The 16226-nt window shown below is 40.3% G+C and overlaps 1 protein-coding gene across 3 annotated transcripts; it reads right to left on the reverse strand.

Moving 5' to 3' along the window:
• Positions 1 to 196: 196 nt before the first annotated feature.
• On the reverse strand, positions 197 to 16065 carry LOC124111296. 3 transcript variants are annotated; one of them, XM_048383695.1, is made up of 9 exons: positions 15866 to 16065; positions 12223 to 12433; positions 9785 to 9832; positions 9199 to 9275; positions 8090 to 8144; positions 5730 to 5910; positions 3750 to 3856; positions 1915 to 2016; positions 197 to 782 (listed from the first exon to the last, which is right to left on the reverse strand). In XM_048383695.1, coding segments are annotated over exons 1-9 (804 nt in total). In that variant the 5' UTR covers positions 15868 to 16065; the 3' UTR covers positions 197 to 761. The 3 variants fall into 3 exon arrangements, with proteins under 3 accessions (XP_048239652.1, XP_046326923.2, XP_046326916.2); XM_046470967.2 differs by having other exon boundaries at positions 12223 to 12435; positions 15797 to 16065; XM_046470960.2 differs by having other exon boundaries at positions 15794 to 16039.
• Positions 16066 to 16226: the final 161 nt, after the last annotated feature.

A 16226-nucleotide genomic window follows, 5' to 3' on the forward strand; every position in this document is an offset into this window, starting at 1 on the left:
TAAGATTGCAGAAAAAGTCCTTATGCTTGCAGTAAAAGGATCGGGTGGAGATTCGTAGCAGAAGCAATTTCTCAAAGGTGACCTTTGCAAGTGAAGTTTATTACTTGGATCTTTATGACATGTGCCAGAATAATCGGTTTAGGCGGTCAAATTCCATTTTACAGGGTTGCTAAACACGTAGACAACATATGTATGGTACACGTACAGAATTTTATACAGTTCTATAAAGAAAATCTATATACAGCATGAATTCACAAGGGCTTAACAGTTTACTGAAGAAACTACATTTTAAATAATTCAGATAATTACACATACAGACGTGTACCAGTAACAATATTCATGTCTCAACACTATTACGATTTCAAGTTGCTTATACAGGCAAATTGTCCAACATTTAGAAAATGTAATGTGTTGAAAGCAGTAAAATCATCTCGAGAAAGGATTTTTGAAAATGCTGGCTCCTTGACTGGACAACGCAATTGTTAATTCTTAACCCATGACGAGTATAAACACAATAAAGAGAATTTCTTTCCAATGTAAATAACATAAAAACTTACTTCCTCGCTCATGAAATACTGAAGGTGGTCATTCTCAAGTTTGCAAATTCAATTACTAGCACGTTCAGTGTTTCAAAACAGACAAGCTGTCATGATTTAGTTGTAGTCCTTCATGGTCTTGCATTGGTACCATTCTGAACTGATGGAGGTTCAGTGAAATCCCATCCTTGAATGGCAGGTTCTGGTTACCTGTCAGAACACTTCTCAGCTGTTAAAATACAGTGGCTGAAAAAAATGAAAATGAATGTGTGAACATTAATTATGATAAGACGAGTATAAGCACAATTTACAGTGATATACACACAAAAAAACACGAGAAATGGTTTAAATAAAGACATTGAACACAGCTGCCGGCAAACATTTTAAAAAATGGATTTGGGATATGTTTTTCCTGACTGTAATTTACAACACACCAAACCTGCTTAAATAACAACGAAACAGGTACATGTAATTGGTTATTTTCAATATGGCTGCCATGTCAAAACTGGATTGATGTGAGCTAAAACTGTCCCTTGGATACATGGAGTTCAGTTTTACACCTCACAACAGTATTTCAATTACATCATTGGATGTCGTGCGAGGCAACAAAAAACAGTTTCCCGTTTCCAGCCACACCAGACCCTAAACCTTTTTTGTTTTTATCAGGTTGCAGCCAAGCTTTCCTGTATATTATGCCACAAGCATACATTTGTTGTGCTTCACTAGGAATAAACCAATCCTGTTCAAACCTGTTTCACCAGTTGTCTAAGGTGCTGCAATGCGCTGTGCAGAGTTGCGTCCCTTGGGCACACTAGAGAACCTATGATTGTGGGTTCGAATCCTGGTTCGCCCTGATTATGTTTCTAGGTTTGTCAGCACCATACCTGTGCTCGTGGGTTTCACCGAAGTGGTAAACGTCTGAGACCTGCATCACTTCAGGCTTTCCTCCCGCATTAAGCTGACATGCCGCGATATAACTGGAATACTGTTAAAAGCGGCGTTAAACCCAACTCACTCTCACTCAAACCTGTTTTATTTGTACATTGCTGTGTAAGTTGCTTGAATGAGCACACACTTGACCCAGTTTTACAACTTTAGTACAGCATGATCACAATGGCCGACATTTTTTATTTGGTTTGTTGTTTAACGCCACATGCTGGTATACTGGGACCAGTGATTATGTATCTTTACAAGGGAGTGCTTATTACAAATTTCATAACAGAAACCATAATCAATGGGTCCTGGTAAGAGAAAGGGATACAACTCTGCACTTCTACGTCACTGAAGTTACTTCAGAATAAACTACTGATCTGTGCTGTGATGCCTTCAATAACTGGGCAACCATTACCTAACACTGTCAGTGGATGAAGCAACTCACATTTGACATCATCTGGTGGTGCTTGCTGATGTCATACAGTTCCTCGGGGGAAATCAGGGATGTATTCATATCTAATTCAAATGTCTCGTACGCCTGCAGCATCTGAGTAGAACATGAATATCAGTCACTAAACATGACAGTGATGAGACCTTTTGTACACAACATTCAACAGGTTCTATATGAATTACAAACAAGAAACTGTGGTTTACACCGATTTTTGCACTAAGCCAGCAAGTACTTAATACAAAGCTTGGAAAACCCCTATCAGTTTCAGATTGAAATGTTGACAACATCAATAAATCATGAGTTTGGATACACTGTTCCCTCATCAACCATGATTACATACATCCACTTAGTCGTGCCGCGACGCTAAACTCCAACTCCCCTCACCCCAGTTTACATCACACCAACAGCAATGTGTCTCACTTGACAATGGCTGCAACGTGTGTGATATGATCTATGCATGGTGGCAATGGTGGGGTTCATGCACCGAGTACAGCTCATGTGACTTCCACAACCTCATTATATTACCTGCCTAAATATCAGCTCAATGTACTCAATGCGGTCGGGTAGCCTAGGAGTTAAAGCGTTCGTACGCCACGCCGAAGACCCGGGTTCGATTCCAGACATGGGTACAATGTGTGAAGCCCATTTCTGGTGTCCCCCGCCGTGATATTGCTGGAATATTGCTAAAAGCGGTGTAAAACCATACACAGTCACTACTCACAGGTGAACCAGCAACATAGTGTATACACGCCAGTGAAGTATTAATGATGTAGTGTTGCTTGATCGATTTGACGTGTCATTTCAAATAATTAGTTTCAAATAGTTTCATATCAAAAAAGGGTATCCTCAATTATCCTGGATATCATGTCTCCATTTATTTATAGTGAGTGTGTATGGTTTTACACCGCTTTTAGCAATATTCCAGCAATATCACGGCGGGGGACACCAGAAATGAGCTTTACACATTGTACCCATGTCGGGAATTGAACCCGGGTCTTCGGCGTGACGAGCGAACGCTTTAACAACTAGGCTACCCGACCGTCCTCCATTTATTTATAAGAAATATCCTGGACCCATTCAAAACCATAGTTTTGTTTGGTGTGATGTCACAACCTCCATCTCTGTTACCACTAGCTTAGCACAGAGACTAGAGGTAGTTTATTTGACACCTAGTTTTAGTTGATACGAATCGGGCTCAAAGCGAAGCTGTGGCAGCGAAAGAGTGCTGGGTATTTATCATACTAGAACGGAGATATAATACACTGGACAATCTAGGATGTGGCTAGTGCCACGGTTCACAAAGTGATGTTAGCACAATGGCTTTGTGTATGAAGTGAAGTGGGGTTTAATGTAACATTCAGGATTATTGCACTTATATAGCAACATGCATGTGTGTGTGTGTACTCGCTCTTGTACTATCTGTACTCATGACGATTTTATAGCTAGTCCACACAACAAAGTGACCAAGCTGAACAGTCCTTGTTTTATCACCTTAATGCTGAGCGCCAGGCAGGGTAACAACTGCCATCTTTTAAAGTATCTTGGTGTGATGGGGCCAAGGGATTGAACCACCGATCTGACTCTAACCACTACACAACAGATGCAGTCTGAAAATGTATGATGACGAGCACTATGATTGCTGCCACTGTGATATCGGCACGTACCTGGAATGCACACACTGAGCACTATGATTGCTGCCACTGTGATATCGGCACGTACCTGGAATGCACACACTGAGCACTATGATTGCTGCCACTGTGATATCGGCACGTACCTGGAATGCACACACTGAGCACTATGATTGCTGCCACTGTGATATCGGTACATACCTGGAATGCACACACTGACACAGGCATCTGCCCAACCGCCGTCCCCAGACCTGGGATCAACACTGAACTGATCTTTTCTTGACTTGCATCTTCATTGTGTCGCTGGACTGAAGTCATATGTGAGTAAGAACATATTTTATCAGTCAAATCAAACTACATAATAACTACATACAATAATATAAAATAATAAACTATTAGATTTTCATCCAGATTTGTTGAAGATGAGATGAAATGGGGTTTAACGTTGCATCCAAGATGTGTGTGTGTGTGTGTGTGCGTGTGCGTGCGCGCCTGCTTGTACTTGTCCAGACTAATGCCGACTTTGTAGTGCAGTCACAGTATACTGACCATCTTTAAACGTTTTTTTATATTAGGTGCCCACGGATTGTACCCCTGATCTTCTCTCCAGACAGACACTCTACCACTAGACCATGGAGGCAGTCCAGATTTGTTTACACTGTTGGGCATTTTACATTTATTTATTTCAAACAAACCACGGCTACCGCTAAACAAAGATCTGAGGACATCCCATTACGGGTCACGTCAGAACGACCTTTCGGGAACTTTGACCGACCAGTGAAATGACTGACAAGAAATCGACACAAGGCAATCAGTAGACAGCTTTCTCGAGCTTTATGACACTAGTTTCAAACTGGTGACTAGGCTTCGAAACATGTTTTGACGTATTCTCGATTAGAAATTATAAAACTGATAAAAAGAACATTCTGGAATGGCTTTTAGATGGCCTAGATTGTATGGATATATCATAAAACCCGGAACTGTCGTTTGGAATACCCCGTGTTAAATATTTCCAGGTTACATGATTAGAAAACACATTCCGACTGTCACTTTCATGATCTGGTAAGCGATGCTCTAATTGGTTGGATGAAAGGTCATTCTGACGTGACTCGTAATGGGATGTCCTCAGATTGTTGTTAAGTGATAGCGAGAACTACGATCTGATTCTAATGAGATCGAAGCATTAAGGAATATTCCTTTCTGTTGTGGAGGGATAAGTTTAAAAATACAGGATGAAAATCAAATAATTTATTTACAACACAATTTTGTCAAGATATCTTGATAGGTTTGTTATATCATACCCGTGAAATTTTATATCTGAAGTCAGCTAAACTAACAATAGCTTGATCAGTCAAAAAATGATATTCTACAGTTAATTGCCATATCATATATGATAAAGATGTCTTGTGTATTAAAACATGTGTTTTGTATCCATACCTCATGATATACCCTCTAAAAATATAACGAAGTTACACATCCATCAAGGCAAATGGTAAATGGCTACAATCCTTGTTAAAAGTTACGCTACAATTGGAAACTAATTTCGCCAAGGTGATCTTTGGTAGAGCTCTTGTTAGGTCAAGAGAATAATTTGGAACTAAAATTGCCACATAAAACATTTTAGAGTACACTTCAATATATTTTGTGTTTATGGAGGTAAAAACATAACTGGTGTGGAAAGGGGAAAATGTCTAATTTTTGTTAGTTTCTTTGTTTGTTGTTTAATGCCGCACTCAGCAATATTCCAGCTATATGATGGACCAGACATGAGCATCGATCCACCCAACTGGGATGCGATGACATGCATCCATCAAGTCAGGAAACCTGACTACCCAATCCTGTTCGTCGCCTCCTATGACAAGCATAGTCGCCTTTTACGGCAAGCATGAGTTTCTGAAGACCTATTCTCTACCTGGATCTTCATGGGTCGCAGAAATGTTTAAATTCTGATAAATAAATGTAGATATGATATGAAATCAGTGACATTGCTCAACACAATAATTCACCACATGCCCCTATTCATCAGCCAATCAGGAAACAGTAGGCAGCTGGTGGGCATGGGTTTATCATTTTTAGGTTTATGGAAACACCAAAACAATTACTTGGTTAGCCAATCAAATGCCATGGAATAACATGCAATTTATATTTCGAAATAAAAGTTAATAAAAGTGCCATATTTACCAGCCAGTATAACAGCCTTAAAGGCGAGATATGCATTCACTGTGCCCTCCACATTCATAGGGACTCTCATTGTAGGGACTGATACTAGCCATTTGATTGACTGGCCCTCGTTTGTCTTTGACCAATCCATGGAATCCTCCTTAGCCCCGCCTTCGAAAGTTGGCAAGATGATGGCATCTCCCTGAATGGATAGAGCATGGAGTGTGTATAGTCTGTGATCATACCTCCATGTCAGAATGATGAGATCGGATTGGTTCACATGATCTTGACAAAAAATATGTATCCCACCTTGGAGGGAAATAAATTTCTCAGTGGGGGAATAAATCCCTTATACCCCACCATGAGCAAGTCAGGCTGCATGTGGATTTTTTAGAGGCAGAATAAATCCCTTATACCTCACTACGAAGCAAAAAGCTGCACGTTTGTTCTAAGGATGGGACGGGTAACTCGGGTACTTGGGTCGGGTGGGTCATGAGTAGGACCTGGGTACCCAGACCTGTGGCTAGTCATGTGAATTATTGTTTAATGACAAAAACTCACTTTAGCTCAGTGGTTACACTACATGACGCTAATGTTTGCATTTCTTTCTGACGATACATCCATTCCTTTTGACTTGCATTTGTTTGAGCAAAGATACGCATGATCAGATCGTTTGATACATGTATCTATAGTTACTGCCTGGGCTGCAGTGCAACAATTCCCAATCAGACATCTTGTTCCCAACTCTTGAGACCTGCAGTGGGTAGGGTCGGATAATAGGGGGTTGGATACCCGGGTAGCAGATTTGGACTCGTCTCATCCCTAGTTTTTCCCCTCCGAGTCAATGAAAGTCACATGCCATTGCACAAATTAACCTCAGCTCAATCAAACAGCTGTTTTCTATCAATTTTGAGTTTGTTTTAATTCTGTTACAATGTCATTTTAAAACATAAGGTAAGATAAATTTGTTGTAGCAGGATCACTTGGGGTATAAGGGGTTTTAAGTGTCCCACATTAGGTTTTATACCCAGAACCTACGAGGGATGCATAAAACCCCTTGTACCCCTCGGGATCCTGCTACAACAAATTTATCTAACCAGCATGTTTTAATATGGATAGGATAAAACACGTCTCAGGGTTGTAATGATATTTAAAAGCCGCATCCTGAGCGGCTTGCCCCGAGGGATTTTCCGAGGGAAAGGGTTTTATCTTACTTATAAACTGATTTTGAACCTTAAAACAACATGTTTTTTGTTTTTATGTTTCGAACATACCTTCCATGAACCTTAGGAAACAGGCGTAAAATTTCTGTTGCTGGCGTACGGATCTTGAAAAGGACATTCTAAAAAGAAGTGCGGCTTATCAACACCTCTATATAGCCTTGTGGTACACTCACTGGGCTACAGATATGAAGGTTGCGAGTTTGATCCTCGGGAATATAAAGAAAACATTTGTCATTTGATTTTACATTTCATTACATGTTACAATCTGAACGGAAGTTATATTAATAAAATACCCAGGACATTATATAAAATCCCTGGGATATTATAACACATTATATAGCAAATATGACTTGAATATCCTATAAAATCCCGGGGATATTATATAAAATCCCAGGGACATTACAAAGTCCCTGTTTATGAGATTCAACCCGACTGGAGAACAATAGGATGACGTCACCGGAATATAAGACATTGTAAAAGAATTAAAACAAATTCAAAAATGCAGTTTTATCAGTCTCTCAGCTGTATCACATCGGGGGATGCCAATAATGTCGAACTCGGGGCTTACGTGTTGTGAGCAAACACTCTAACCACTAGACTACCACATCACCTGTCACACTGTAACCTATATTTTTTTAATATGCACACCTAATATTTCGTGTTTTATTTTACAAATCGCACACATGAACAGTAGATGCAGCCATTGCACACATGAACAGTAGATGCAGCCATTGCACACATGAACAGTAGATGCAGCCATCGCACACATGAACAGTAGATGCAGCCATTGCACACATGAACAGTAGATGCAGCCATCGCACACATGAACAGTAGATGCAGCCATTGCACACATGAACAGTAGATGCAGCCATTGCACACATGAACAGTAGATGCAGCCATCGCACACATGAACAGTAGATGCAGCCATTGCACACATGAACAGTAGATGCAGCCATTGCACACATGAACAGTAGATGCAGCCATCGCACACATGAACAGTAGATGCAGCCATTGCACACATGAACAGTAGATGCAGCCATTGCACACATGAACAGTAGATGCAGCCATCGCACACATGAACAGTACATGCAGCCATCGCACACATGAACAGTAGATGCAGCCATCGCACACATGAACACATGTTAATGAGTCACTTACCACTAAAAGTTCACCATGTTTTTCAGTGCGGATGATTTCTTGGAGTCTTTTCTGCCTGTTCAAAGAAAGATAAATTATTGCAATACACAAAACATACCTATCCACACCATACACGCATCATCTTCCCGAGGCAAGGGAGTTAACTGACCATAAAAGTCAAGTTTCCACCCTTGCCGAACTAGGCTTGTATTACGGAGTTACAATTTGACTGGACTTACGAGTCTATGCATAGTCCAATTAAAATCGCGCAAAGAAATAAAATCCGGTTCGTAAACTGTCGTGCAGATTTCGGTCGATTGCAGGATTTGCAAAGCATGTGCATCGCCAACTCGTTGACAACAGATATTTTCAAAATCTTTTCATGTTTTCAAGGTGCTCACATGATTTGATGGATTTCGCGATGTAAGACCCGTTTTATCACAATATAGATCTTGATTATCGAGCAGATTGTCCTGACTTGGCGCCGCCATTTGAAGCAAATGCAAGTGATATGAGAGGTGGAATCTGATTGGTCCATAGGAGAGGCTTAGACGGGACATAACTGGTAATAGCCACTAGTGGCGCTAAGATAGAGCCCAGGAATTCAAGCCTAGTCGGCAAGGGTGGAAACTGGTCTTTTAAAGTTAGTTAACTCTCATGCCTTGGAAAGATGTACATGCATAACCTCTCCACACAATACACTCACAACAATCTGGATCCACTGTTAGACCAGATTCCATTGTTGACAGACTAGACTGACACTTAGTCCCAGAAATAGAATTATCTTATTTAAAAATATATATCTGAAAAAATCAAAAATCAAATCAAATCCAAATGGAGCCCAGAACAATCCTTAATTTCAGACTTAATTTCAATCTAGACTTGCCCAATCACTTGGACTCCTTTCTTTTTTTTCTAGGGTCTGGGTGACAGACTATTGACAGGCTTGTGTCACACATATGGAATATTGCTGAGTGTATGTTAAACAATAAACACATCTGGTGAACAGACTAACTGTATGACCCTTGAGTGGGCAAAACAGTGGTCGATGGAGTGAGCACATGTCGGACCAGCAAGATCACATCTGACAAATATCTATGTAATATCATATGACACTGAAAAGTCCTCACATCTGCCAACCAAAGTGTAAGCTGTAGACCATATCGATCCCTCCATCCATGAAGCCGAAACTGTTGGCAGGGGACACCTGACAGTACAAGTACATCAGTTGTGAAATGTGGGGTCATGTCAAATGTTCAATGAAGCTAATAAATAGTCAATCGATGTAAATTTACTGACAGATAAAGACTGTTCAGACTTAGTGGGTATGTATGAAATGTTTTGCCTGTTTTCATAGGAAATACAAACTCGTTTTACCAATTGTCAAGGTCATTTGATTTTAATATTTCTTTAACTCCTGCAATACGTGAAAACAGCTCAATATGTAATACATACAGCAAACCAAGGCAAGTAACTCTGCATAAATGAGCTTTAATATATGACAGGAAGAACTAATGTAACATTTTCATGGGAAAAACGAACTCATTTTACCAATTGTAAAGGTCATTTGATTTATATGTAATATGTGCAAACAGCTTAATATGTAATACATACAGCAAACCAAGGGAAATAACTCTGCATATGTGAGCATTAGTACTAATATAACACTGTAGAAAAAATGCTGCTTCCAGTGTCTCGAAATAATGTCGTTCTTACCAGAGCATCAGCTGAAGGAGCATCTTTAAATATGTCTCCATGAGATATCTGAAAATATATAATATGTGCTTACAGAAAATCACTAGAGTGAGTGAGTGAATATTTTTTACACAGGAATCAGCAGTATTACATTTCAGTGATTGAAAGCATGAAAAGATCTATGCCAATGGGGTACGATGCTACAATCAGCCAAGTCACACAGCCTGATCTCCATTTACAACAAGCAAGGGGTACCGGGATCCTGTTCTAACCTGGAGGTGAGGTGAAATAAGGGGTTTAACGTCGCGTCCAAGATTATTGCACTTATATAGCGATGTGTGTGTTGCTGCTTGTACTAGTCCGGACTGATGCCGATTTATAGTGCTAGCACACTGTGATACCATGCCGCAGTTCAACATGAATACCCCACTCAGACACAGTATACTGACCCCGAGCCGACCACTCCTTGTTTTAGCCCCTTAACGCCGAGCGCCAGACAGGTTAACAACATGTACCATCTTTTAACGTCTTTTGGTATGATGCGGCCGGGGTTCGAACCCTGGCCATTCCGCTCTCCGGGCGGACGGTCTACCACTAGGCCACGGAGGCGGTCTGTTCTAACCTGGAATCCCCACAGGACAAAGCCATGGACCCCCAGCAACATACAAGGCAAACATCTCATACATGGTCAGGGGCCCATAGTGAATTTTACTTGAGAACCACTAACACATTTTATTTAAACCACACATGCATGCATAGGGACACACACACAGAGGCACAGACACACAGACACACAGAGGCACAGACACACAGAGGCACAGACACATAGAGGCACAGACACACAGAGGCACAGACACATAGAGGCACAGACACACAGAGGCACAGACACACAGAGGCACTGACACACAGATGCACAGACACATAGAGGCACAGACGCACAGATGCACAGAGGCACAGACACATTTGGCCTTTCCTGCCATTCATGGAAGTGAGAATGTGAGTCAATCAAGAGAAATCTAAACACTTGATTATTCAAACGTATTAATTACTTAAAATTGATCTTGAAATTGAAAATAATCTATTTCAATTAATTTCAATACAACTAATTACAGTGAATTGTTATATTGAGTACTGAATTTTGAATGGTTCCAAATTTTCCTTGCAAACCTATTATTATTCACACTGTTCAGCATAAATAATCAACGATCCATAATAATCATTGCTTATTATTGTTCCTGTTTATATATATGGCACCGCCTCTGTGGTCTAGTGGTAGAGCGTCCGCCTGGAGAGCGGAAAGTACGGGGTTTGATCCCCGGCCATGTCATACTAAAAGACTTTAAAAGATGGTACTTGTTGTTACCTTGTCTGGCGCTTGGCCTTAAGGGGGATAAAACAAGGACTGGTCGGCTCGGAGTCAGTATACTGTGTCTGAGTGGGGTATTCATGTTAAACTGTGGCATGGTATCTCAGTGTGCTAGCACTATAAATCGGCATCAGTCCGAACTAGTACAAGCAGCCAGATGTTAAACCCCCTTTTCACCTCACCTCTAAGTTATTGTGGATATATAAAAACAAAACATGACTAGAAAAGATTGACTGTCAGTATGAATCTTATCATACAACAAGTGCAATAATCAGACACTGGACTATTGTATAACTATTGTACATATTGGGTGTTCAGTAGAGGTGTAATGATATGGTCATAATATGCCACGTTTCCCAATACTATTGGTGCAGCACAATTTGTATCCCGATACAGTAATCATATTTCATAAGTTGTCTTTTTTTCTTTTTGCGGGTGAATCAGAGCCCTGAATCGTTTGTTTCTATATTTCAGAGATCAAAGTTGGGATATTGTAGGGTAGGAACATGTTGGTAGAGGGTGCTGCGAATGTTATGCTATTTATGTCCAACCATGAGTGAGTGAGTGAGTTGGGTTTAACGCCGCTTTTAACAGTATTCCAGTTATATCGAGGCGTGTCAGCTTAATGTGGGTGGAAAGCCCGAAGTGATGCAGGTCTCAGACATTTACCACTTCGGTGAAACCCACGAGCACGGGTATGGTGCTGACAAACCTAGAAACATAATCGGGGCGAACCGGGATTCGAAGCAACAATCATAGGTTTCTGGTGTGCCCAAGGGACGCAACTCTGCACAGCAAATCGCGGCGCCTCAGACAACTGGGCCACCCATGCCTCTCCAACCATGAAATACTAGACTATTTGCATAAGCTGATGGCTGAACAGTTTAGTTTAACATCTTAAATCTGTTATTATTCAAATGTTTTTACACAAATATAACTCACAATGTAACGTATCGTATGTATCGCAATACAGGGGTTGTAAATTGATGTATTGTATCATGGACTTTGTATCGGGATACAATACTGTATCGCCATATTGTTACGTCACTAGTGTTAATACTGTGACACCAGGGGATATAAATTCACCAAGTACCTCTATCCTTGTTTTGTGATCTTGAAAGTGTTCCTGCCATGCAGCAACCATTTTGCTGTTTTTGTCTCGGAACTTGTACGTAACGGCATGGTTGTGGCTCGCTGCTACTGCTGCCTCTGCCCCCTCGCCTTCCACATCTCCTTCTGCGTCTTCCAGCACTGTAACCTGATGACTCTCTTCATCTTGTAATACCTGGAGGGACATTTTCCACCTGAAATATAACACCGGCCCTAAGAAGTACAATCAAGTGATCGTGGCAGTGTTGTATTATGTTACAGTCTATAAGTTGGTTGGTTGGTTGGTTGGTTGGTTGGTTGGTTGTTTAACGCTGCACTCAGCAATATTCCAGCTATATGATGGCGGTCTGTAAATAACCCAGTCTGGACCAGACAATCCAGTGATTAATATCATGAGCATCGATCCACGCAATTGGGATCGATGACATGCATCAACCAAGTCAGCAAGCCTGACCACCCAATCCTGTTAGTCGCCTTTTACGACAAGCATAGTCACCTTTTACGGCAAGGATGGGTTGCTGAAGACCTATTCTACCCCTGAATCTTCACGGGTAGAGTCTATAAGTAAAATAGCTGACATTTTCCCTTAGGCAATTTATAAAAACACCAAATTATTTCAGCCATTTTACAATTCTGTTTCTGTCAGATCGACTAAACATTATGTATTGGAGAAAACACGCTCACAAGGTTTTGGTAGACAGAGCATGCCCTGGGGAGAGGGAAAAACCAAGGGGGCGAACCCCCCGCGGTTTTTGCAGACCCCCAGGGCATGCTCTGTCTACCAAAACCAAGGGAAAGTGTTTTTCCATGCTTATAAACCGAAAAAAGAAACTTAAAACAACATTTATCAACATTTTTATGTTTCGAACATACTTTCCGTGAACCTTAGGAAACGCGCGTAAAATATCTGTTGCTGGCGGGATCTTGAAAAGGACATTCTAAAAACACTGGGTACACTCACTGGGCTACAGATATGAAGGTTGCGAGTTCGATCCTCGGGAATATAAAGAAAACATTTGTCATTTGATTTTACATTTCATCACATGTTACAATCTGAACGGAAGTTATATTAATAAAATACCCAGGACATTATATAAAATCCCTGGGATATTATATAAAATCCCAGGGACATTACAACGATTTAACCCGACTGGAAAGTAAAACCTCACAATAGGTTTTAATGCCTATAGAAAGAAGTCTCTTACTTAATAGCGATCCCAATGAATAGGTTTATAATAAGAAGTTCAAAGGGCATAAACATATAACAATAAACTAATTATGCTGGGATTAGAAGCCACAAAATTACAAAAAAAATATACATTGACTTTTGTTTTCTTTTAATCCTATAAAAATGGAACAAATGTTATATTTGGTATAACACTTTCTTAGTAAAGTACCAATTCTGGTACTTTTTTGGGTTGAACCCACACTGCCAGAGTGAGGCACCTAATCGCCAGCACACAAAGTCAGCGCTCTTACCCACTCAGCCACAGAGGCTTCCACAAAAATGAAATTCTGACAACTGGTAGTCTAGATCACGTACTTTGTGTACCCCTCTGACAAGTGTAAATTGGCTCCCATGGCCGAAAGCTATGAACACACAATGTCATTTAGAAAGTGGTCAAATGTAACAAATATTTGGGATAACACTTTCTTAGTAAAGTACAGATTCTAGTACTTTTGGGGGGTTGAGTCCCATTTGGAATTCTAACCCACACTGCCAGAGTGAGGCACCTAAATGCCAGCACAAGAACTCCACCATCTAACCCACTCAGCCACCGAGGCTGTACGTCACTAAGAAAGTGTTATCCCAAATATAACATATCTTACATTTAACCACTTTCAAAATGGCATCGTGTTCAGAGAATAAAAATGTTTGGAATTTGTTATCATAACATAATAAATGGAAAAATAATTGAAATGACTGAAATAATTTGACATTTTGTCTATTGCCTTTCAGTAATTAAAACATTGACTGTAACATATATAAAGTATAGTTGTATACATGTTTACTTTCTTTATTTTGCCACCCTCAATTATCTACACTGTTACATCTCCTTTCTATAATGATTAATGCCCTGGGGCTATTCCCCATCATAACTTAGTTTGGAGTGACATCACCTCCATTGCTCTGAACTGCGCACCAAATTCTCTCAAACGTAAAGACCGCCTCCGTGGTCTAGTGGTAGAGCGTCTGCCCGGAGAGCGGAAGGTCCGGGGTTTGATCCCCGGCCGCGTCATACAAAAAGACATTAAAAGATGGTACTTGTTGTTACCCTGTCTGGTGCTCGGCATTAAGGGGCTTAAACAAGGACTGGTCGGCTCGGAGTCAGTATACTGTGTCTGAGTCGGGTATTCATGTTAAACTGCGGCATGGTATCTCAGTGAGCTAGCACTATAAATTGGCATCAGTCCGGACTAGTACAAGCAGCCACACACACACGTACATGCACGTCGCTATATAAGTGCAATAATCTTGGACGCGACGTTAAACCCAATTTCACTCCCCTCACCTCTCAAACGTAAAGGGTAATTTGATTGGATGGTTGTTTTTATGTCGTTTCATATAAATCAGGCTCAAGACAAAGCAATGGTCACAAATGTGTCCTGGGTGTTTTTCATACTAGAAAGTAGAGTACCCAGGACAATCGAGGATGGTAGTTTGCTTAATTGAACATAGTTTATTGGAATACATATTGACCTTTTCACGTACACTGTTGCTTTGCATGTAAAAACCTGCACATCGGCCATACTCGACAATGTCTACACTGTTTAAGCCAAATAGTGATTGAATGTGTGTAGTTTTCTTCTACCAATTCTATTCTAAACCATAGCTTCAACTATTATTAGTTGTGGGTACAGTAGGTTGCTTGGGTCACTCCATTGTTTTAAGTTGCACATTGCGTTCTAGTCCGTCTGATTAGTCGACCGATGGTTGAATTTATTGAATTTATGACCGATTCGTTTTCATTGCACACCAGCTTTTAAGCTTTGAATGATCTTGAATGACCACTACTGTCCTTTGCATGGTGTTGTGTCATTCATTTGCATGTTAGTATTTGGAAGAGGCTATTTCTGGATGTACAATACTGTGTCCTATACCCAAGTGACAATGAAAGTTAATATTCACAGTGAGGTATAGGTACTTTAGCCTAGAGCTGTGATGGGGTCCTACAGTCAAAACATGACCCTACATCACTCGATGTAGGGACATGTCTTGACTGTAGGACCTCATCACAGCTCTCAGTTAGGTCTACGGTTGTTAAACTATAAAAGGCTGCATGATGACAAGAATAATTAACACTGCAATCTGAAACACTGGAAACTTGTCCAAATCCAGAGTCAAATATAGTTTCTTCTGATCTTGTAATCTATATCAGCAATAATCCCTACAAGTATATCTATGTGAACACATGACAAGTGTGGGAAAACTAGCAGATGATAACGAATAAAATGACAAATGTTCAAATTAAGACATTGCGATAATTAGACTATGATTTGTGAGAGTTGTTGTCACATTTCAACAGACAAAATCGTCTTCATTGCGTATTTACCTCAAGAAAATTTAGTCCGATGTCTTCACGGAGTGAGTGGACGACTAGTATTCAGCGTATTTGTAAACTTACATTTACAGTGCAAGCAATGGCTACAAGCCTATATATTATGCGGATACTATGACTAATATCACGTCGTGTCTACGCACACGTGTATATTGTCAGTTGCTTGTCAACACTTCCTGTGTTTGTACTACAAACGTTGCTTCCACATTCCACATCCCTAAAAATAGACCAGTTTCATAATAGCCTAGATTCTTGACGCAAGAAAACCCAAAACCTTTCTTGGAGGTGTGTCCTGTTTGTGCCCTCTGATTGGTCAGTTATTCATACTACAATCCTTAAAACTAAATTTGTAACTAATTTATTCGTGTTACCGACAATGAGATATTATTATTTGTTCGGATAAGAAAAAATATATATAAATATGAAA

Source organism: Haliotis rufescens, unplaced genomic scaffold, assembly GCF_023055435.1.
Source record: "Haliotis rufescens isolate VD_foot unplaced genomic scaffold, xgHalRufe1.0.p SCAF_5, whole genome shotgun sequence".
NCBI classification, from domain to species: Eukaryota; Metazoa; Mollusca; class Gastropoda; order Lepetellida; family Haliotidae; genus Haliotis; species Haliotis rufescens.

Bases quoted from the DNA above. Each gene is read 5' to 3' on its own strand.
- LOC124111296 (XM_048383695.1), bottom strand. The intron at 9,276-9,784 runs GTAAGAACGACA...TTGTACTGTCAG, and splicing joins CTCCTTCAGCTGATGCTCTG to GTGTCCCCTGCCAACAGTTT. The intron at 2,017-3,749 runs GTATGTACCGAT...TGTTCTACTCAG, and splicing joins TGTCAGTGTGTGCATTCCAG to ATGCTGCAGGCGTACGAGAC.